This window comes from Zeugodacus cucurbitae, chromosome 2 (genome assembly GCF_028554725.1).
Source record: "Zeugodacus cucurbitae isolate PBARC_wt_2022May chromosome 2, idZeuCucr1.2, whole genome shotgun sequence".
NCBI classification, from domain to species: Eukaryota; Metazoa; Arthropoda; class Insecta; order Diptera; family Tephritidae; genus Zeugodacus; species Zeugodacus cucurbitae.
The window spans coordinates 86,733,325-86,758,580 of NC_071667.1; the positions used below are offsets into that span (position 1 = coordinate 86,733,325).

A 25,256-nucleotide genomic window follows, 5' to 3' on the forward strand; every position below is an offset into this window, starting at 1 on the left:
TAAAACATTGTCCTATATTCATCTTGAATATAATATAATTTTGTGTCGTTTTAATTGAAGTCGATCAAGTAGGGCTGCCACTCATCTGCAAATACATATACATAAATTTTGTAGAAAATCATTTCAAGATTTACAAATACAACCATGTGCACTGATCTACCACGCGCTAAATAAACAAAACAAATACTGGGTAGCAACAAACAATCGCACGGAAAATACCGGGATGGCAAGTGTACACTTTTTGACGGAAACGTTTGAACCGCTGCTTTTGCTCTTCCTCGTACATGTGGAGCCAGTGTTGGGGACGATGTTGTAGAGTGGAGTAGTGTGCCGCTTCGAGTTCAACAATCTCAGTGCGTTCTGCCGTTCGTTGGATCGCTCGTTCGATTGTTCGTTTTCACAGATCGGTTTTCATATCATAGTGTGTGCGAATTCGTTGCGTTGCGCGTTGTCGACAACGTTCAAATTGCCAGTTCGCCATTGTCTGCGCCACAGTTGTTGCCATCTTGTTCCGTCGCAGTGGTCGCGCTCGCGCTGCCGGTTTCAGTCCTTGTTTCCCATACCGCCGTTCCGCCGTAGTTCCGCCTCTGGTTGTTGCTGGTGTCATTTCGTCGTTTGTTTGTTTGCATTTGTGGAGTGAAGTGAGTTTTATTCTTTTTCTCTAATTTCTGTTTCTGTTTTTGTTTGCATTAATTTGGGTTAATTCATACATATATTGACACACGCAAACCACTGATGCACTTTGGACAATTCGAATAACTCGGACAAAAACAAAACAATAAGAAAATGAAATATGTTAATCGATATGTAATGTGAAGAATTATCGCAGAGATCGCGAAGACTAGCGTACAGATTTGCTACATCAAAGGCTGCTTGTGTCGAAACTCTATTTTTAAACCTGCGCTTCTCGAAAATTACAGGTAGAGAATGGAAGCAAACGGTAGCAGGGCATGTGGCCACATTGGGCGTACGAAGTTGCTTTTAATTTTCCATTTACTTCGCTTGTTGATTTCTGCTGCGGCTGCAGATACTGAACTAAATATTCCGATTGGCACGCCACGTCTGCGTGTTGGCCACCTCAACGGTTGGCCAATACTGACTGGAAAGTCTGTTCCACAAGCGGGATCTCAGAGCTTCACGGTTCGACTTATTTTAAGACTGGAAACGAGTTGACGAACGCTTAGTACACGGCTATCATGTGGAGGCAGCGTGATTGGGTAGGAGTTTTCATGGTGACAAATCGTTGTAGAAATAATCAGTGGCACATATAGTACTTGTTCGTACATACTTAGTAATGCATGTATACATACATACATACATATGTACAGTTCAGTGAAAGTCGCTTACTCATGCGCCCTCGAAAGCGCCGTCCGTAGACGCGTCGCGCTCGCCCCGCTTGATATCGGTTGGCTTGATATTTGGTACTTTGATTTAAGGGGAACGCAGCCGTTCTTATACCTCTACCCACCCCCTGATTCTTTAATGCGCCCTTTCTGGGTGCAGTGCGGAGAGGAGGTGTACAATTTTAATGGAGTGTCTCGGTATTTGTTTGCCTTCTGTTTTGCTCCACTACACTCCAATGTGATCAAAGGGATTGTTCGTTTGCTCATGTTCGTTTTCATGTTTATTTTTCCATACACTTACGCATTCGGATTTCTGAGAAAGTGCACAAAGTGCAGTTATTTGCAGGCCTGCTGCCTCATTGAGTACTTCTGAAATGATTTGCTTAGTTCACCTTTTTCTTGTTAATTGCTGAGGAAGTAGAGGTGTATGTGCGTTTCCACGCTGCAATGCTTAAACCTTTTTCTCGCCCCTGGCCAATCGAACAAAAACAGCCACAGTCGCTCCATAAGTACAGTAGTGGCGGCAATAGGTAGACAGACTGCCTTTGTTTCGAATGCGAATACTCGAACTGTAGACACGACTGAAGTTAAGTGTTTCATGATTAATTTGTTTCACAATAAGCAAATCGTGCAATTTGTGCATGTGTATATGTGTGTGTATGTGAGTGTGTTTTTACCTGTCGATATGCATGTGTGAGTGAGTGGATTGTTTGCAATGTTGCAAATTTTACTTGATTTGTTTCCGTTAGTGATTCAAGGGACTGCACAATGCACTTAACAATGGCAAATGTTAATGACACCTCCCCCACCTTAGAAGTTAACGGTTGTTGCTGTTGTTTTGTTTAAATATTGACGTTCGAAAAATATAGTTGAAATTGTAATTGCACGAGCAGTTAATATTTGTGCAAACGATTTGAGCTGATTTAGAAAAATACCGTTTGACGTACATACACCGTTACTTACGTAGTAGATGAGGCTCATAATTCTTTTTTTTTTTAAGGATAAAAAAACATAATTGTAAATAAATATGTATACAAACGTCTTCTCTGAAGTGAAATCATTTGGAGTTATATTTAACTTTGAAGTTTATAGGAACAAGATGATGTGAATAAGATTTCTACTAAATTCATTGGACAAAGTCAACTTAAAACTCATGTGCTCTCCCACTGGTAAAACCCTGAATATCACTAACCTAGCGCTCTTGTATGGGAAAAGGTGAAATTAGTACAGATTTTCATTAACACCGTTATGAAATGCACACACCTGCATTACAGTTTCATATAGGAAACTTTTGTTGCTCATTATCGGCAAACTCTCTTTTGATGTTCCCATCGTTTTTACATTATTACAATATTTGTTCTCCAAATCTTGTAAATTCGCAGCACCGAACAGACAGCCTTGCCTTCTCGCTTACTCTTCTTTTATGATAATGAAATAAAATATGTGTAAAATGTTAGTGGTCTTACACAATAGAAACAACTAAAAAGGTGGAGATATCCATATGTAGCGAATAAATAATATACGCAGAAATTCTTACTAAATCCAAAAGCTCTGTAATAAATAAAAGTTGTATATTATATGATTTGATTGATTTAAAATATTCATGAACTCATTCATCTGTTGTCTTCTCTCAATCACTTGAAAACTGAACAGCAAAGTTCCGATGGTAATAAGTTTGATGAGATCTGAATCATGAAAATAAAGCTTTTTTGTTTTCTCATTTGCTGCATGCAGAGCGCATAAGTAAATTTGTACAATTATTATCTAAAAATCGAGCTCCCTTCCCACCTCCAACCACGTGACAAATTTACATATGTGCATAGTGAGTTTTCTTGTGAGTCTTCACTGCGTTCATACTAACCTCTGTCGGTGTTTCAAATGTTCTCGCTTATTCGTTAGCGTCTCGCTCTTTGCATAGGTGTAAACGTGCTAATGCAGTTATCACAATTATCTTCGTGCTTCGTTTGTTAAACAAATATTTATACCCCAGCACAACCGGTTGCGCAAGGGTCCATTATAATTGGATCATATTGCTGAAGAACAGGTGTTGTATGCCATATTGAATTTGGATAGCAACGCAACCATAATAATCAGATCGACCTGCCTCATATAATAAAATTTATATTCGATTCATCACAAACAGATCAGATTGTCAGTTCGGATGTGATAGTAGATCCCAGCAAAATAGTAAGTTCTCTTAATCATTGCAGAAATAGTACAATCAAGTCTTGTTTCGGGTGTATAAAGTGCCATTGCACTCGAAACAAGACGAAGTTCTCAACTTCTCTGCTGTTTATCATTTAGCACATTTGGCGACAAATTAAGTTGGATACAAATGATTCAATAGCAATATGAATCTAATATTAATTTTTCATTTTCTGCTTTAGCACGCATTACATTCCCGCAGAGATCAAGAAATGTGACAGGGATACCAATTGCTCTAATTGAAAGATTGAATCAAAATATACTAGATGACAATGAACACCGTGTCAATATGGGCAAGTACGAAAAAAAAAATGAAAAAATCAAAAAGACAACAAATCTATGCTATGCACATACTTACCCGCAAAACGAAAAGGCGTAAATCATTGCGAACCGCACCGCGACTCTCCTGCGCCCATTACTCTCCAATGCACACATTTACATATGTACATTAGTAGATAAGTAATCACGTAATTGCGTATGTGTGTATGTGTGCTAGATAACAGCGAAACGCTGGCGCACAAATTAGCTGAGCGATCATTCACAAGTCCATTTGATCGAACAATCAAATTGAGAATGCGCTGACAGAAGAACGCTCGCTTTCAATGCCCAATTTGTTTAATCTCTGAGGGGCGCATGTTACATATGTACGTGCATATATTTATATTTCTGTGCAAATACATGCATATTTACAATAACATACATATGTATATAACATACACATATACATATATACCACACTTAGCAATACGATATGGCGATCGCCTAGCAATTCAGTCGAGTAACCAATTTGACGGAGCGTTCGCTTATCACAAGCGCCGTGTGTCGCAATCAGAGATGATCAGTCGAAATATCCGCACAGCGCTCGCACACACACACACACGCACACACATAAACAGGCATACGCACATGCGCTGGTGTTTGTGTGTTTGTGCGCATACTTATCATTAAACATTTAGCTGCTAAGCAGCAAAGCTCACCTGTGTTGAACGCGCACGTAACTGGGCGCTCTGCTCTGTGGTTAGTGATAATGAAAACAACAATAACAACAAAAACAACAAAAACACAAATAATAATAAACAAATAGGAAAATAAAATAAAATAATAAAGCGAATCGCAATCGCATTGTTAAGCACGCCAATTTTTGTCAACTACACGAATTTGTCGTGACGAGCGTGTGCCAGTCGTAAAGAGTCAGCTCTCGCGTTGTAAACGGAATAGCAGTAGTACTCGTACAGCCAGCGATATCCGAAAGCGCCCATAAAGTGTATTGACAAATGTTAAATGATTACGGTAACACACAACGGTGAAATATCTGTCCAAGTGACAAATTGTCGAGTGCGAATTTAAAAACAAAATACACACAAATTTAAGTTGTGTCTAATAAAATCAGATAAATATTATTTAGATCGTCTGTGTTTTTACGATAAAATTTCTCGAGAGTTCGAATAGAGTATATTTTGGGTGAAAAATTCGATCGATATTGGATATTCATGTACCACAATCAAAAACATTTCTAATTAGTGAAACAGATGAAGACCGATTTAGGTTCCTTTGCATATTTTGTTTGGCTATCAGACATTCTAGTCACAGATGTTAAAGCTGATAATTAATCAAATATTTTTTTTTTTATTTATACTGAACCTCTGACAGTTTTTTTTTTTATTATATTTACAAGCAATATATAATAAAATATTTTCATAATTCTTTACATTTGTGCTATGCTCATTAATATTCATAATAAATCAAGTGTTTAACCTCGATTACAACTGTATGTGCGTCATTTCACAGCTATCGCGCCGCAAGTGATATACAACGAAGGCAAAAGACTGCAAAGCAATAAAGCAATAAAGCAGAAAAAGAATCAAGAACTCTGCAAGACAACAACACCTCACACACACGCATATTGCAACTATATTCCACCAGTTTCAACTGAAAAGCGCTCCACCAAGTCAACAGTGCAGTTGCAATATAAGCAGCGATAAGCAGCAAAAACAACAACAACAACAACTATCCACAGTGCAGTTGAGCCATCCCAAGGCAGCGGTCAGCAATTATTACAATTGCCCAGTCAGCCGCCGTAGCGAACGTCTGGCGCTCGTCAATGTCCATCACGCGCATTAGCGGCTTAGTAAATAATTAGCCAAAGCCAAAGCAATAGTGAGCAAGCGGGTCAGTGTCAGTGGCGATTGTTGATTGTCATCTTACAACAACAACAACAACAGTAACAACAGTAGCAGCATCAACAGCATCCGTAACAACACCAAGAGCCAAAGTGCAGAACAAACAAACAAACGGACAAACAAACAGATAACAATAACAAAGTACAGCAAAATGTTGAAAACAAAAACGAACGATGATAAAGTGGATACATTGCTGACCAAGGGTCTGGTGCCGATAATTGATCTCGCACATTGCGGTAAGCGTTATATATGTATGTCTCTATGTTTATAACTAAGTAAGTAAATAATTATGAAAGCATATTTGTTTGTATTGTTGTTGTAATTGCATATTGCCACCATTACCTTGAAGTTATCCATACCCTCAATGAGCCATTTATTTGTATGAATAACTAAAAACAAAAACACATACATACCCATATAGCATATTCCATTCCATTTCAATGTAAACACTCATTCTATATCTATTTCTGATTGCATACATACATACACATCTAATTAGGGATCGGCATTTACGATGGGAGCCTTGCACGTCGAGTGGTTGCATGCAATTAGTTGCATTATTAGCCCATGATTACATACATTCATATGTATACTAAACGTAGAATCACCCGGTAAATTCAATCACTCATACCATAGACTACCTGCCGACTGGTATGGCATCAGGTTTCGTTAGAAGATATACACCAGTCTGATACTAGTTCAAAATAATTAGAAGAGTAATTTGTGGTTCTTTATATAATCTCAGGTATAATTCCAGTTTGTATTGGTTCATGTCCTCATCGCAATTGTGGAGACTGTGTTTTCATCACTCTCTCTCTCTCTCCGAAACAGCTTTGCTTTAAACTCTTTCGCCTTGAACTTCTGCTTGAATGTTTAAGTTTTTCGCAAAAATCTACTGAAAATCCATTTATTTTTCGATTAAGGCAAACATATGTGCTTGCAAGCTGTGAACGCACTTTAAAATCGCTATTGGCACTTCCTTCCACTTGACTTAATTGGAGGCCAAGTTGCGATCAGGTACGAATGTATAATAACATCACTCCTGTTTTCTGGTTTTTGTATTTTGTATTTGTTGATTTTTAATTTTAACATATTTTTTGAACAATTACTTTTCATTATTGCCCAGATTTCTAAATATTATAAAAAAATTGTCTAAATAAAAATAAAAAGTTATTTTTAAACACGAATTTCCATAAAGACCACTCAGAGTTATGTGAATACTTACGATTTGCTATTCGAAACGCCTTCTCCGCCCCCTCGCACGCTCGCTGAACGGTTTTCTTGGTAATTGAAGCTGACTCATTTGAGAGCGATGGTATTTTGAGGTGGTTTACAAGGCTCTGAATTCCAAACATCTGAATTAAAGTGTAAATAAAATTTGCGCTAAAAATAAGTGAAACGGTTTCGTAACAAAACTAGCAAAAGCGCTTACGTTTAAAAGCGGCTTCCATTGAATTTCATCATTAGTGATTTCCCCAAACGAGATTGTTCATACGATTTGATTGCTCTGAAAATCAAGCACACACACACACATGTATGCCTGCAATGGCTGATAAAGCTATCTATTTATTGAAACCAACCATTCAAGTAGTCGCATACATACAAATGTATTTGTAACTAATAGACATAGCGCTGGCATTCACATTAAACAAATAAACAGAAATAGAATTAATTAAATTTGTGACGTAACTAATTCAATTTGTTGCTTTGCTGGTTTTGTTGTGAATGCGTCACTTAGGCGCGCTCCACGGTGACTGAACCGCTTGGCTTCAGCCCGAACAACCGCTCAAACAGCCGACATACACTGTGCTGGGTTAGAAGTACGGCCTTGGTATGAATTGGACTGCAGCATATACTCGTATCGTTCATAACTACAATTTAATCTGTTTTCTAGTTGAAAAGAATTATATAATTTGTTTTTGTAATTATTTGAAAATCGAAAAAGAAAAATATTTCAAATTTGATTGCATTGTTTTTGTTGAATGGTCAAACATCTAACTGTGAGTCATTGAAATCGGCGCTAAACCTGCCAAGCCCCAGTAAACGAGATCAGTGTGACTGTGCGATCAAATGGGGGGCAATGAAAAAATCTCGTTTAAAAACATCAAAATAAGTATGTTTGTATGTTTGTATGTACGAGGAGTATGTGCAATTGATTTTGTTTTGTTTTCTGACATTCCACAGAACGCACCTCTTTTTTAGGGCATCAAAATGTATACAACATTTGCGCACTCGCGTGTGTTTCAGAATCAGGAAATTCACCTTGTTTTTGCGGTAAAACAGTAAGATATTTTAATGAACTTGTTATTGCCGTATTTGCATGCCGTTAGTGACGTACGATTTTTGCTTTTAACACCTTGCACGCCGAGCAGTTCTTAATGCGAGGGTATTAGAAGGCAGTAGTGTCTTCTGCGAAAGACTTAGTACATAATGCGACTGAGAAAATTAGACATTTTCGTGGAAAACCATTCTATGTTAAACCCCTGTGGTCACTCTTAATGCAAATATTTCGGACAAGCAGTCAGTCATATGGATCGAATATGGAAACTTGTACTGTTGTTGTTGTTGTTGCAGTAATAAGAAGCCAACAGGTTACCAAAGTGATTTGTAAACAATTGACGCAATTAGATTTGATCTCAATTTCGTCTCGCTGGCAGTCTTTTTATAAGTTGTTGCTTTTTATGCGAAAGCTAAGATTAGCGCGCGAAAAGTGCTTACATTCCTTAAATTTTTATTTTTATTAAATACTCCCTCTTATCCACTCTTAATTTTGCCATAATACTTCATACGAATGTGTCGAAATTTTATTATATATACATATGTATCTGTGTATATTTATATAGTTATGATTACTTGTAAATTTTTTATTACTATATCGTTGTTTTTTTATTATTTTTGGCGGTCACTTTGGAAATGTGTTTTTGCGCTTTTGTTTGATTCCTCGGAACTCTAAGTTTTTATTTAAGGATTATAGTCCGCAATTAACTTATCAGCGTTAATGTGCAATTAACCATAAACTACACAAAGGAAATAAAATTTACAAAAAAAAATATATATAAAGATAAAAAATACAATAAACAAATAAACAAAAGCTGCGCAGCAAATTCAATGAAAAGTGAAAAGTAAAAAGAACGCAAATAAAACCAATAAAATATCCGCAGACATACAGACACACACGTGTACATATATTGTTCGCACATGTGTACTAGCGTTAATTTCTTTGAAATTCCGGAAAAGAAATGCAAACACTGAGGGAAATCAGTTCAGCGCCATAAATTATTGGATAAGACATGGAAAATCCAAGTATTTTCAATGAGAATCTCAATAATGAAAATGAAAATTAAAATGAAAATGCAAAAATTGAAATGTTTCTTTGTTATTGGCCAGTTGGCGGGGGGAGTGACAGCTGCGTTATAGCATGGCGTTGGCCTTTCGTCTCTGTGTATGATATTTTATTGAGAAGCTTTTAACTTTGCTTTCAATTTCGTGAGGTGTTTGAAACGCGCGTGGAAAACTCACTCACATTGTCTTTAAAGAAACTTGTTTACTTTTATGATCCATTATAATGCCGTCGGCTAATGGCATGACCATATCGCTAGATTCGTTTCGTTTAATTTCCTGCCATTGAGAGTCAGTCATATTTTGATGGATAACAATCAGTTACTTCGATATTTTATTAATCATCGACAAATTGGGTGACAAAGCGGTTTTTATCTTTAATAGCATTGTCCGTATAATTTTATGGCGACACTTGGTGAGTGTAAATTGGCTATAAAAGTAGAAGCTCAATACTCAAATTTGTTTGTACGAACATACTTAAATATGTATGATGAATGTACATACATACATACATATATGTATGTGCAAATTATCCATCTGCTAATCACCCATCCATCACATGTCGTTGACGTGCGACTACTATTCATTATATATATATATATGTATGTATGCATGTACGTGGTTATATTATTGCCATTATTACATTCATTAATTCGAATTTAAGTTCATACCTCCTCTTCACACAGACATACACACTCGTACTCGTTACTCAAGGGCAGTTTTGATTAGTGCAATGACCAGAAATCAATAACCTCTTACGAACAAAACACCTAAAGTGTCACCTTTTACTTTTCGAGGATTTTAGAAGTCAAGTGAGGTTAACATAACGCAACTAGTTATGCTGTTAAGAGCAAAATCGCTTAATTTGTCTCTTTTAAGACCTTCCCAGTTTAACAATTTGTCATAGTGATCAACAATTATTTAAATCTGAAGATTAATAAACAATAAGCACATATATCTAATATGCGTTTGTATTGTTGTTGTAAAACAGTTGACTGTTTCAATATTTTTTTCCATTTAATATCGGATCACTTGCCATAATCTTTGACGTGTGAAGTAATTAAATCCATCCATCCAATCAACTGACATTTCTCATGATAAAGATCAAGATTACAATAACCACCTCATTCTTGTAAATTCAACATGCCTGTGGCTCTAGAAATATTCATTGTATTAATTATTTCATAACGATCTTTATTGGAGAATTGTCAGAAGCTGGACTAAACTGGATTAATCAACACCGTTTCATAAGCTCCAGCATGTCCGTCCATGCGCTCATACGTGCTCGTTCATTTCTAGTAGAGTAATTTCACATATTTCACTTAACGACACTCAACTTGTATTTTTTGTTGTGATGGCCCTTGTTAACAGCATGTCGAAACGGTTAGCGAAATTATTTCACATTCCTATTAATAAATAATATGAGTATTATTAATTTGTTTTCGCCATTCGGCCATTGTTATCAGATTTTGATAGCGTAAACGTTGGTGCGCAAAAGACGCGCATAAAAATTCAGGCGTCCCCTGTGCACCACACCCGCCGCAGGCTCCCACATATCGGACATTTCCTTCGCAAATGGCTGGTCACACGACCGCATTTCTTTGCTTATAGTTTACGACTTCCCGCCAGAGTTACCGATACTCAATTGTATTTAGTCTTCGAGTTGTCACCTGTGTTACGCCGCTGCCACGCTTATTCAGGCAAAACGAAAAAAAACAGTTACTATGCTTAGTTCGGGAATGTACTTATAGAAGTGGGGGGCTCATAGCGTGGCATTACAAAGGAAAGCAAAAGCTCTGTCGGCTGTTTGTTTATTAATCACAATCTACTATTGACATTTCATTATCACTGCCGTGGCGTTTGTTCTACATATCAACTTGCTTTGTACTCAATCATCTACTTGTATTCGAGTTAGTTTATATCACGTGAGCTCATGACACATAAACAAATTATTCCGTATTTACTACAATTAGTTGCATTGCGTCAGCGCCGGAAAAGGTACTCGAAATTTCTTTAAACGCAATTTGAAAATTTTCATATTTTCCATTATCAATTAGCTTTGTCGGTCGCTTTAAGTGTACACACATTAGTACTTACCGGATATTTTGTTTGTGTACAATCATGTTTATTTATTTGATAATGCAGTTTACTTGCAAATAAATTAGGAACATAATTGGCGTATGACTCTGACTCTGAGCAGCGGCGTTTTGTCTGTCAATTGGAATCAATCGATCTTCGTCCGGTCTCTTTCCTCAACATCTCGTTTCGTACAATCTGCCGTCAGACTGAATGACCACACATTCATTAGCAATAATCATACATATGTACATATGTTCTATGTGAAGATTTGCTCATGTCGAGTATGAAAGTTTCGTTTCATCCTTAGACTAAGTGTTCCAATAAAACATTTTTACCGAAAGGTAAATTCTAAGATACAGTTGATCTCCTTTTTGCACGGTTAACTGGGACAGTAAATTACTCGTGTAAATAAAAACCGTGCAAAAAAAATTAAATTTTTATATAAAACTCACTATTGGGACCAATTTAAGAAAAAAATCCTGCAAAAAATAGAAAACGTGTAAAAAAGATCTAATTTTACATGAAATTGTACGAATAGATAGTACAGTGAGAATTTTCACTGTTGTTGTTGTTATAGACTTTTCTGGTATTATATGTATGTACATATTACTGTTAGAAGAAACAAACAACAACTATTCTGGGAATGGTAAAAAAATAATAATTTTCAAAGTTCCGTCATTAATCGCTGTGTCTTCTTTTTTCTTACTCTTCATACAGCTTCATTTATTTGTTTACGTATTGAAATTGTTGCAACCTTTTCACTGGCTTTCGAATCTAAGATTTGTATTTTTTAGTTTAAACCTAATTTAGAATTTATTAAATTCTATTAACAGCAATGGATTTGGGACGTATTGACGGATGGAATTTTGATTTTATTGCAAAAAACTATACAAATAAAATTAAAAATCCGTGTGAAAAAAATAAAACCGTGTAAAAATGGTAACTGGGAAGTGTTCAAAACACCGTGTAAAAAAAACCGTGCAAAAAAAAACCGTGTAAAAAGGAGATCAACTGTATATAGTATTTCAAAACAACCGTTACACTTTTAAATGGTTAACTGAATCTCAGTTTCCGTGTTAATCCCCTACCGGACCCACCGCCAAACATTGCGACCGGATACGGTTTGAGCAAATCTTATATGGATGTTATAGTAAAGGCGCCTCCAAATCACTTCCGATCACTTTCTTGTTTGACCGTTTCGGCACAATTTAAAGCTTATGACAATATAGTGTAAGCTTAAGCTTCTGACATTTAAGCTTTCACAACAAAAGTCATCCAAAGCTATCTCAATGACACATTGTTTCACATCGCTTTGTAGTTTGTAGGTTAGAGTTTAGTTTACTCACTTCCGAGTGCCATAACTCAGCTGCACTGTGTACTCGTAAAGTGAATTGCATACATTGTTTTGCCTTCGTTGTCGGTCGTGTTGTTGAATAAGTTAAGCGCTTACAATCAACGCTCGCTGGATAGGCAAATGGAAATGGAAATGGAAACGCGTTGCCCGCCGGCTAATTGAGTTGTGTCTAGATAAACGCGACTAACAACAACAATGATAATAACACACCATGAGACGCATAAATGTAAATTTCAATTTCAAATTGAGCACATTTCAATTGAATTTCCACGCAAATAAATCATTTAAGCGAGAGCCAGTAGAGCGAGCGAATAATTGCTGGCTGCTCTCGCCAACGACGCATATCTACTTACATAAGCGCATAAGTATGTACGTGTTGGCACATAAGTAGTGTTATTAAGTAGTTAAAACATGAGGGGAATGATTTCGAATCAAGTAAATGACATTCATAAGTCCTCATAAAGAGTTGTTGATTTTGTTGCTCACCTAACGGTTGTTTTTAATAACACATCATATGTATATATATCAGCAACGAGAATACAAACTGATTAAACATTTCTGTCTCTAAAAATGGACGAAGTCGATAAAAATAATTTCACAACAAAACAGAACCATATCTCAGGAGAACGCTGAGCATCAAAATAAAAAAAGAGTTTTGAAGATTATTTTCGTAAAAATATTGAAACGAGCGGTCGTTTGAAGAAAGAAAGATATTTGCCATAAACATTTGCTCGCCGCCAAGCATTTTAAAAAATATTAAACTAATGAGAAGTCTACCTTTTGTTTACTTACACTTTGCGCGCGGTCTGAAGCGCGACGTTTGGTGGACGCGAGGGACGCCGCGGCTGGCGGAACAGCTCGCACGCGTACTTACACTAGCACACTTGCTAACTGTTCAGCTATTACCGTGTGATTAACCTGCGGAATGGAAGCTTTGAAGGCCAACTTCACAGCGCGCACAATAACTCATACTCATACATAACTGATTCATTTGTAAGTGTGTATGTTTCAACATGTTCATATGTACGATCATAAACAAGTACATGTTCTCAAAGAGTTTCTGTAATCAGTTCTCTCTCCCTCCGCTAAGGTGCCCCTTACAGTTTCTATGCACAGTTGTAGTTATTGCCGCGTGTGCGTCGATTTTTCGGCAATTTCTGTCACAGTTAATAGATTGGACCCCATTGAAGTCACCGGCCGATAACAAATATAATTGATATCTATAGCTTCAAATGGGATTTGTGAACTATTATTTATTGCTTTAATCAAAAACTATTTTGTATGCTAATAACAAACTATTAAACTTAAAAATCATCGAAGAAGCTATAGTGTACAATATAGTATTTGCCATAAACATGGCACCACCAAGTTCCTCCATTATAAATATGAGCGATGGTCGAGTCATTCGGTTGATTATTGCAAGGGTTTCTAGTTATAATATATCTTGAATAGGCCATCATTATTCAACAAACATCCGAAAATGTCGAAACTTTCCCAAAAAACATAAATCTGTATGTACATGTCGTGTAATCCCTTTAAACACCAGCTGGTATATCGTGGTATCTGCTCTGACTCCTTGTCAAAAACTAAGGGCAGTACACCTGCTCCCACACGGCGATGAGGGAAAAGGCGAAAGATGGTTATCGGGCAACCCTTAGCAGCGACGTGGCGCATGGGAAGCGCAAATAAATAAACAAATAAAGCTTAATAGATAGACAAATGTTAGCGAAATAGCAAATCATTTTAAACCAGTGCAAGCAGCAACAAAATCACAATGCAAGCATGACGATAGGGAAAATAACAGGAACATCTGATATCATTTCAAGTTCATTATCACCTCCGCGAATGGGAAAAATACCGATCAGATAAAAAGAGAGCCGTTAAGCTTTACAACAGACTTATATAGTTTATGAGCTCCATATTTGTAGGGAAGTAATCGAAATCTCTATCCGCTTTGCTATCAAGCGAGCGAATATCTGCATGAGGGTTCTTCTGCTTTGATCACATTTCGAGGATTCTTCAGTTGAGCTGCTTCCAAACACTTGAACACTTATCCAAACACCCCAAACACCCTAGTTGGAGGCGAGTACAGAACTCAGGCAGTTCTAAACATCATCCGTAGCAGATATGTAAGTGCGTCGTATCTACTGTCGTTGGCAGAAGAAGGTGAAAAGCCAAAGTCAAATTTTATTGTGTGCTAACAACAATTGTAAATACTTTAAGCACTTCAGTTGTGAGCAAAGCGAAAATAAACGCATACATACAAATGGTCTATGGGGTACCCGTGTGTATGTATGTATGCGTGTGTATTTGTGAATGTATTCATACAAAAGGAAGCAAGTGTAAGCTTAACAATACAAAATCGTCATTGATTACTTCGAAAGTCGTTGGAAATCGTTTGTTTGATTGTATTCCTTCGCGTTGCCAACATTGTCATGGCCTTTATTCACCAATGTGGGTGGCCGGGGTTGTGGCTGTGTACCACATAGGTATATATGTTTATGAATACACATGTAATTATAAAAATACTGTGGTGTTCTGTGAGTACTTTCGCTCCAAAAAGTTCTAGTTACTGTCTGGTGTTAAGAAAAGGAATAATTTAAAGACAGCTTGGAGGGCTTATCTCAGTAATTTAATATTAGCATATAATATCTTTGAGCTTTCTAGCCGCCTGATTTGCATAGTTTAGTTCCTGTAGAGTGGCGTTCGAAATTTGATTGATTTGAGCTCTTGGTGGAGGTACTACAAGTGATTGATTGATTTATTATTAGACATTATATTGTATTATACATCTTATATCTAAGAAAGCTATCATACAAGTCAATTAGTCATTATCGTATTGCGCCTGGCTCAAAATTTTTACATTTATTTATTCCATAAATATGTATATAAAAAACTCATTCATCAACGCTAGAATAAATTCTTTTCCTACCATAGTTTAATATTTCTTTGCTTTCCCCCACAACAGGGACCGAGGAGGCGCCCGTGCGTTCAGTTGTGAATCGTGTTGGACATCAGTTACAAAAATGCATGAATGAGAAGGGTCTATGCTTGCTTGTAAATCATGGTATTTCCGATGAAAAGGTTGGTACGCTTTCATGTAGATTTTTATATACATACACACATGTATATTTTAACATCTGTCCTACTTACATCCTCTCACCTTGTAGTTGAAAACCGCTTGGGATCATCTAGATGATTTTGTTGACCTACCTAGTGACGTGAGGGAGCTGTACATACGCACCGGAGATGATAATCATGGTTACGTGCGTCCTGGTGTTGAGCGTTTCAATGGCAAAACGCCCGAATTACGTCACGCTTTCAACATTTGCACATTGAATGCAAAAAATCTACCTGAGGAGCCCTTGCCCGGCTTTGCGGAACACATATCTTCATTGGCACAGGATTTCAAAGCGCTTTCGCGCTTCATTCTCCAAGCACTTGCCGTCTCCCTCGACATACCACAGTCGTTCTTCCTCGAGAAACACTCACACATGTTGTCTGGTGATCACGACAATGAGTCCACTCTGCGCTTGCTGTATTACCCACCCATCATCGAGGACACAGATGACAAGAATGACTTTGTCAAAGGCAGTTGCATTTACAGCTACCAGCGCTGCTTGTCAGATAAGCCTGATTTCCGGCCCGAAACAAATCCGCGTGATGAAATCAACGAAGTGGATGGCAATGAAGAGAACAAGAGCACCACCGAACGCCAATTGCCTAATGGCGAGATGATACGCTGTGGTGCGCACACAGATTACGGTACATTTACATTATTGGCACAAGACTCCGAGGGTGGACTGGAGGTGAAACTGCCCGGTAGTGAAAAGTGGCAACGTGTTGGACACTTGCCTGGTGCCATACTGATAAACTGCGGTGAAATCTTATCCATATGGACAAAGGAAAAATATCCCGCATTGGTAAGTGGAGTAATAAAGTTTGGTCTTCATTATTATTATTTGATTATTAATATTTCTAACTTGTTTACAGCCCCACCGTGTTGTGATACCAGAGCAACAGCATATACGTACGCGAGGACGCCACTCAATAGCATTCTTCTGCCATCCAGGTGAGTGGGGCCCAGAAAATGAAATGCTCAGTTGGACTTACTCAAGAGTTTTATTGATTTTCAGATAACCTGACTATGATATCACCAAATGATCTGCCCAACACCGACGCCGGCACAGACACAGTCGACAAGAAACCGCGCAAAAAGTCATTCAAAGCGGCGAAAGAGAAGTACGTGGATTGACACAACTTATTTGAATTATTTATTCCTAACTCATCATTTATTGTGTCATGAACTTGCTCAAACCTGTTTTTTCACTTTCAGGGTCTACAACGCTTACCAGTTGATCCAGAAGAGATTCCGAGAGACGTATGGACAGCAAAACTCGCACTGATCACACACTTTAGCTCCTAGCTCATTGATCCATACTACAACTTACCTTCAAGCATTGATTATTTAGCACATAACTACCGTTAGGTGAATAAATATTGCGCTGCAGTGTTCCAGTTGTAATAACTCTATACATAAACGGAAGACAGCACTACCGGTACCCCTGATTTGAGTAATCTGACTTTGGTGGTTTCAAAGAACACGACGAGTTCCCCAAATGAAGTACAGTTGTGCTGGTTTTTCATTAAGTTTCATTTAACTCATTCATGTTGTATTTATATTTGTATGTCAGACATAATTTGTATTCGTATTTTTATTTATACATATTTTAATAGAATTTTATCCTAGTTGTACATATTACTATATACACCTTGGTACATCTACACAAAGTATACTATGTATATATAACATAACGGATCCACGAACTACATATGGTTGTGTGGCCGTAATGTTTACATTGGCAACGTTCATATTAATATTTACGTAAATATAACGCCCAATTACAAATACATAATAATTACATATAATTTGTCTTTGTCTTTGTCTTTGTTTTCTTTAATTTTATTGTAAACTTCATAGTATTTCAATTCCTGAATTGACCATTAACAAACACAAACACACACACACATTTACTTATATACCTACTTACTTACTTACTTATATAGATAAGAACATAAGAATTTTCTGTATTTGCCAACTACTTTCTACTATGTATGTAGGCGGCATTGTCGATTGAAAATAATACTATGATAAGATATAGTATGTATCTATAATTTGTATATTTGTAACGGTGAATAAAATTTAAATATATACATAGAATTAAAGAAACGAGAAAATTTTTGTTTTTTTTTTGTATGAGATTTGAAGATGTCTTAAGAGGAGTTAATTGCATAACATGTTCGTGAAATAAGTAAGGAAGGGATTTCGGAAGCAGCCGAACACTCTATATAATCATATTAACTTTTGCGTTAGATAGAATTTTCTTTATGTTTCAAACAAAAACCATTTTATCAATACATATATATGTCAGTATGTATCATATATATGTTGAGGGAAGATATGGACTCACTCTCTCACTCTCCCTCGTATATTTCGCTTATCACTAAACCATATGGGTACTGTATAAAGACAATAACCAGTAATTATAATGCCTGTATGTGCCTAGAGAACGTCAAGTCAAGTTACCCCAAATTACACAATACTTGAGAAGACGTCTTTACTTTATTTCAATCAGATATCTCACATATTAACCGATATACACGGTATAAAGTTCAACGAAAGGACATAAGTCATTATGATACATATTATTAAAATGAAAGCCTAACAAATTGGCCTTCCTACGCAAACATATATGGATCCACGCTCATTTGCATGCTTATTATCACAATATTAACAGCAATAAAACTTCCAAGTGAACTGCCCTAAAGTATACTCGTACATGTTCGCTATCAAAGTCGTCATTCAGTGGTTGGTTGAGTTGCCACCAAATTCATTGATTGCCACCGGTCGCAAACACCAGTACTCGAGACGCCGTGCCATAAATAGCTTCGCATATTGTTTATTTACCGTTTACTTTTCGTTTACGTTAACACCTGAAGGCGGCAATACACAATAATACCCTGCCCTTCTGCCCCTTTCTTCTATGTGATTTTATTAATGAAATGAAATCGAAGTAAGTGCCCATAAAAATCAGTGACAATAAATGTTCGCTCGAATAAACGGCCGACATATCGACAAGTTGTTCACACATTTTATTGCCTATCAAATTGCGCTCATTTATCTCCACCCCTACTATACATACCACAAATCCACATGGGTTTTTTGGTATATAATATTTAAATGTTTGCAAGTAAGCATGTTAAGTTCATTCTGCGAATGACCTCCAGAAATAGTCGAAAATTTAGAAATTCTTGGAATAACAGGACAGGATGGAAGGCTTCCTTGAAATTTATAAATTATTTGCACATTTTAATATTTTTGCGTCAATTTCTTTTAATAAATGCAAATTGACCGAAAATAAATTTTTGATCTGAAAGTTTGATCCTAATTCGCCTTGTTATAGCATTTGTATTAATCACTTAAAATATTTACAGGTGCAAATATATAATGAAATTGAGTCATGTTGCCATATGAACTAATATTTTTTTGCATTTTCAATATTCAGAAACACACAGCAAAATATGTCAGATGTCGTGTACATAAATAAATGCGATATCGGTATTCATACCCGAGCTCTTCGTTTGGTAAAACTTTTATGGACATGAACGGATGTCTCACACAATCAACTTAAAAGCCAAAACAAATTTCGATTTGAAGGGCGCGCTATAGTCGAAATGAACGGATGGATCTTTACATTGATGTGAGGTAACTAACCGACTTTGACCCAGATAGACGACCCCACTGTAGCTAGGCCATCTTGGGCTAAAACAAAGCATAAAGCTCAAGAAGTCGTCAGGAAATTGTTTATAAAAATCGCATATACATAGTAATATACATAGATATCCTTTAACAAAACGATGCGAGATCAAATGCTCTGACCTAAGCATACACTTTTACATACAGATATGTATGTATGTATACAATTAAAGTTGTGTTGAGGATTTTTCCTAAATTGTGGAATATAAATTACCTTCCACACACTTAAAAAACAGATCTGATGCCAAAAAGTTGGTTCCCGCTTTTGTTCCAACACTTTTGTCAAAGTTTTTTTTTTACCGAATGCTTGCTCATTTCCAGACTCGTATGTACTTACATATGTATGCATGTTTGCATGTGAATTGGCTTAGTTAAGGACTGTTTCGCAAATTTATTCATTTATTCCGAGTGTTTATTGTTTTCACTCAAATAAAAGCACCAACAATAAGCACAACGTTTTTACATTTTCATTTAACTGTACTTTTGTTTTCAACATCATTTTTTTGGGAAAAAGTGTGTATTTTTGTTGTTTTGATGACGTCCGCATCACACATCATCCCACTTGTCCTTCGCACTTTTTTCCCCAGTTATTGTCAATTTTATTTAGCTGGAGCTCGTTTGCATTTCGTCTCGCAGTATTTATTTAAAGCCTTACATTGGCACTCCCCAGTCGGCCCTCCGGCCGTGCAGTTAATATGCGTTTTAATTTCGCCTTTTTGCAACAGCATTGAAGTATTATTAAATTTGTACACAGCTAAATGTGGTGTGCAAACACGTGCATATGTATGATTTCAAGATTGCTGTGCGAACAGAACAAAAGATAATGTGCCAGCGCCAGTAAAACAAACAAAACAAAGGCTACAAGTACGGGCGTCGAGCAATGTGCGCAAACAACAACAGAAAGTTTATCTTTTTTACTCTGGCAACATGTTGCACAAGAGTATAATGCTTTTATTCACCTAACGGTCGCTTTTAATGCATAAATCTTATCGAGATTCATTTGGGGTTATCAAAATAAGCAGGATAAGGTGATGATACTGCAGATGACTACAGAAGATTTCGAAGCAAAACAAATAACATTTGTCATAATCTCAAGTATAGAAAGATGACATGGGTCCATTTTTCTCGCTTACACAGAGTATGAGGATCTTCATGCCTTCAGTTAACTTTATATAGAATATATCTGATATATCTGAATTAAATTAACAAGTGACGTTTTTCACCTTTCCGTTTAACATTATCTCGGAGATATCTTATTAAAACGAAGAAATATATTTTTTAAAATGAGTGACAACGAATAACTTCAGATTGCACTTTAGAGTACATATTTCAGTTATTAATCAGGTTATAGTAATGGAACAAAATAAGTAAGTAAAATATATATGTACTGTTAAAAGTTAATATGATACTAATACTGAGTGCAATCGGTTAACATATGCGTCTAATAAGGAGAGCAAATAGTATCTAGAGTTCGGCTACGTCATAACACAGTTCTTCCTTACTGGACTCGGCTACAGTAATTGTTTATGAGTTTTAAATCGTTGATGTGCGACTAAACTGTAGATTAGATTAAGACCCAAAATATAGATTGTATATTTCTAATATCTGTAATCTTGATACGAAATGGAAAGAGATGATATGTGGCCTCAATAAGGAGATAATACTATAAAAGTGTCAAATGAAAATGAAATTTCATGATGCCTTATTCTCGATCTTACAGCATACCGTGGAAAATACAGGTGACGGATCGTGATAATATCAGGGTATTCGTATCTCAAATATTATATACAAATTTTGTTTTGAAGTAACACTTATTGGAAGCAACCATGTATGTAATTCTAAAAATTATGCCACAAGCATAAAAATGCTTCACAGTTATCAATATGGTAAATTTTTTGTAATGGATTATGCTATAGTTTAGTACCACAAAGTATTATTGACTTTATGTTGAAATTTTTTAAGGGTTAAATTAGAATTTTGAAAAGTTTGTGTCTACTTAATACTACATGAGCAAATCTTGCAGTGTTTAAATAAAATAAGAACAAGAAACATTAAGTCATTACAAAGGTACACTGACTTACTGAGCCTACCCCTCGATTAGGGATGGCAACGATTAATCATTTGATTAAATTAATCGATTATTTTCATTTAATTTACGATTTAATTGCATCGAAACACCTTTTCAAATTACTCGACTATTACTCGAGTAATTGCAAAATAATCGCAAACAGCATTTTCAAATTTAATACATTTTATATTCATCTAAGTTAGCTTACAAGGGTCGAAATTGGTCACATCAGTCATTAATGAGTGCAAACGTTGTAAACATAGTTAAATTCTAATATGTCAACGTAGTTTAATATCAAAAAATGAATATCTGGTAACACTGCATTTACAGTTAAGTCAAACGCATTTTACGTTCAGTTGTTTGAAGTGCAATGGCGCCAGTTAAAAGCGAAGTATGGAAATTTTTTAATAAAATAAGCAATAACTACGTTAAATATCAACTCAAATATCAAAAGCGGGTGCAACTGCGACCGAAAAACGCAATCGTTTGACAACAAAACGTTTATCGAAATTGCTTTTTCTTCAAACTTGGTTGAACAGACTTCTAAATTTTCTTGACTTCATGAATATATTTTCCTTTTAAGACAAATGAATTTTTAATACGATATTTTAATTTTATTTACGTTTTTGTTTTTGTGTATATACCAACACAATTTGAATGTATGAAATAAGAATATAGTCTCCTATTTACTGCTACTTTGGACTGAGTAGGCAATTGAAAAGTAAAGTCCTCTCTCGACGAACCAAAATCAAACTCTACAAGTCGCTTATCATTCCCGTCCTGCTTTATGGTGCAGAAGCTTGGACGATGTCAACATCAGATGAGACGACACTAGGAGTTTTCGAGAGGAATTTTGCGCAAGATTTACGGACCTCCGAACATTTGCAACGACGAATACCGCAGACGATTGGAAGAGTTCAGCGAATAAAAAGACAGCGGCTACGCTGGCTAGGTCATGTTGTCCGAATGGACGAAAACACTCCAGCTCTGAAAGTGTTCGATGCAGTACCCGCCGGAGGAAGCCGAGGAAGGAGAAGGCCTCCACTCCGTTGGAGGGTACCAGGTGGAGAGTGACCTGGTTACACTTGGAATCTCCAACTGGCGCCGAACTTCGAAGGAAAGAGAGGAGTGGCGCGCTCTCATCGATTCGGCTATAACCGTCTAAACGGTTGAACGCCAATCACATACATACATACATATTTTATTGGTTTTATTTTTACGCAAAGTTGCAAAACATAGCCTTTCAAGCAAGAGGCAATTGTTTTACTTTAAGATTGCTGTGCATATTTTGAAAAATTTAATGTCATTGTGCTACTTAACTTCAAATGTAGGCCATTTTCTCTTTTTGGATATGTCTGGGACTCTGTGATAGAGCATTATAATACAAGATTCGGCGCTGAAACTGATGGTGGTCTTTATGCAATTTTGTATTATTTGAAAACATTGGAATTAATCGATTAATCGATTTTTTTACATTAATTGCAATTAATTGCAATTATTTTTTTATATCTTTCAATTAATCATTTGATTATTTAATCGATTAAAAAAAATTTTTTGCCATCCCTAGCCTCGATGGTGGGAGCTTCCAATATGTGTACACATATGTATATATATACATTAACTATTTAATAAGTAATACTAGCAACTTCTGTTTGAAATCCAACTAGACAACAAGACCAGCGCAAGAAACTGTTTTGTCCATTTTTGAGCTGAGTTTAGACTAGTATGTTTCTGGTCGAAATCTGAGTCTTACTAGTGTTAGTGTAGCGTACAACTATTTGATCTGAGTGCAGTAGCACTATCAACGGTTGCTAGATACAGCAAACATTCGTGTATCAAAATACTGTTTGTATGTATGTATATTATATATTTCCATATATTCAGTGGGGACATCTATGTATGTATTTTGGTGTGTATTCTTTTACAATATTTACTATAAATTTCCTTTTGCCACTCTTTCTTTACTCCACTCTTATTTATATTTATTTTGCTTTTTTCATGATATTTTTATTATTTAATAACAAAGGATATGTTTACCATATACCAGCATATTCCTACATACAAAGTACGTGCCGATGTGGAAAGATTTGTCTTCGATATTATTTTTCATTATCGCACTCTCGCAACATTTTTTTTTTATATAATCGCTTTGGTCGTCTCTCTATCTATATTTTAGCACAGGGTGTCACAGCAGGAACCACATAAATGGTTAAAACTATTTTGAAAAGTGATGTCGGTCCAGTCTATAATGATTTTATTGAAAATGTGTTGCAAACTAATAAAGTCTTATCATGAATACTGTGGGTAAAACGGATGATATCGAATAATAAGCAAATCCGTTCCAATAAATGTCCAAAGCGACTCTCTTATCGAGAGATTTTGAAAATCAGAAGGGAAGAAAAATTTAACAAGGCATTCTTCAAGGGTGTCATCGTACGAAGAGTGCCGTAATAACGGGTTTCCAATCGATAGATTCTCCTTTGGACGCTCGTAGTATGTATGTATGTAGCTGCGCTGGTATAAACTGCACTCTCAAAGCGCAGTCTTGTTTTTGTTACACACAATTGTTAATTACTTATTTACTATTTAACTATGTATGTATGTATGTATGTATGTACATACACAGATTCTTGTGGATGCAATCATTCAAGAATTTATTTGACTTCTTTTTGTTGAAGTTCTTCAAGGCTTTTTCAATTCTGTGGGATTGTCACGATGTTTTGTAGTTTTAAACTGTTGTCTCTTATTCTCGTAAACTCACTGTAATTTAATATCCTGCCGATGCAATTACAATACTAATCACTATATTTGCTACTATACATATAATACAAATACAACACTTAATAGATGCCTCTTACTTTTCTTCATTTTTCTTCCTTTTTCTTCTATTTTATCATTTATTGTGTAATATTGATATTTTATATTCTGCTTAGTTGCTTAGTAGCTCTCTACGTTTTATATACTAGGTTCTTAGTAGCTAAGCACTACAGAAATGTTTGTATGTAAGTCTATTAACCTACTTACGAGCATTTCTCACAACAAACTACACACATACGCACACTTACACATACACATAAAATTTATTATTATTATTATTATTGTTTATTGTTTATTTATCCGAGCTCATTTTGTTGCTATTTTTGTTTGGCGTAGTTATTTGGCCTGTTCACCAGCTTCAACCATCGTCGAGTTTATATTCGCTTCGTTTGCCTCGATGTCCCTTTCTGCTGCAGACACTCCTTCCTCGGTCCACATGCTGTTTTAGGTCTGTGTTGTTTTAGTTCTGGTAGAGCGGTTGCAGCTGGTTCGATGACGACGTGGCGTATTGACGTGTGCGTATGATGTTCATGTGGATTTCAGAGGAGGCGGTGGAATTGATGTATGGCGGTAGGTCAGCGCCCGCGCTGACGCGACAATTTATGAGGTCATATGGGCAGCAGGACTGGAAAGAATAGTACAACATTAAAGCGGCAAGTGATATTACGCGACGAAAGGTTAGACAAAGTGTCGGCTGTTGCACATCAACATGTGTTCGTCGCGCATGCAAACGCATACACGCATACGCCAAGTGACGGTTGAGTGCTCGCTGAATGCCTTTCTATACACAATTTTCAGGATTTTCAGGCAATAAATGTGCATTTTGATTGTGGATTTTACGATGTTTAGAAATTCATTTGACAATGTTTAATCCAATCCACAGATCGCCAAACGTCCTCTATCTCTCTTCGCCCTTCTTGATGGGCGGCAAGGCCTTCGTGCTGGCCGCAAGCTTTCAACAGTCGCCCGATGTATGCGCGCAATCGCCACAACACCCCGCATACTCGTACACAATACATAATAGACAAACAAACTTAAAGTGCCGTTATTTATA

The 25,256-nt window shown here is 36.4% G+C and overlaps 2 protein-coding genes across 11 annotated transcripts in view; one reads left to right on the forward strand and one right to left on the reverse strand.

Moving 5' to 3' along the window:
* Positions 1-300: 300 nt before the first annotated feature.
* On the forward strand, positions 301-17,281 carry LOC105214363 (1-aminocyclopropane-1-carboxylate oxidase). Of its 6 annotated transcripts, none has more exons than XM_011187739.3 (7): positions 301-641; positions 5,337-5,979; positions 15,469-15,584; positions 15,671-16,423; positions 16,494-16,572; positions 16,637-16,742; positions 16,837-17,281. In XM_011187739.3, exons 2-7 carry the CDS (start codon positions 5,880-5,882, stop codon positions 16,904-16,906), a joined length of 1,224 nt encoding a protein of 407 aa, XP_011186041.1. In that variant the 5' UTR covers positions 301-641; positions 5,337-5,879; the 3' UTR covers positions 16,907-17,281. The 6 variants fall into 6 exon arrangements, with proteins under 6 accessions (XP_011186041.1, XP_011186044.1, XP_054082018.1 ...); XM_011187742.3 differs by having other exon boundaries at positions 303-641; positions 5,337-5,964; XM_054226043.1 differs by lacking the exon at positions 301-641 and adding an exon at positions 4,418-4,565.
* LOC105214364 (octopamine receptor beta-1R) overlaps positions 16,923-25,256 on the reverse strand; it is a 42,861-nt gene continuing 34,527 nt past the window's right edge. For 4 of the 5 annotated variants that reach the window (XM_029041691.2, XM_054226009.1, XM_054226022.1 and 1 more), the window contains one exon: positions 16,923-24,827. In XM_029041691.2, the coding sequence (XP_028897524.1) occupies positions 24,663-24,827 (165 nt within the window). In that variant the 3' untranslated portion in view covers positions 16,923-24,662. The remainder of the gene's footprint in view (positions 24,828-25,256) is intronic. The other variant, XM_054226030.1, reaches the window with a different exon arrangement.

Bases quoted from the DNA above. Each gene is read 5' to 3' on its own strand.
- LOC105214363 (XM_011187739.3), top strand. From the start codon at position 5,880: ATGTTGAAAACAAAAACGAACGATGATAAAGTGGATACATTGCTGACC. The intron at 16,573-16,636 runs GTGAGTGGGGCC...ATTGATTTTCAG, and splicing joins AGCATTCTTCTGCCATCCAG to ATAACCTGACTATGATATCA. The intron at 16,743-16,836 runs GTACGTGGATTG...TTTCACTTTCAG, and splicing joins TTCAAAGCGGCGAAAGAGAA to GGTCTACAACGCTTACCAGT.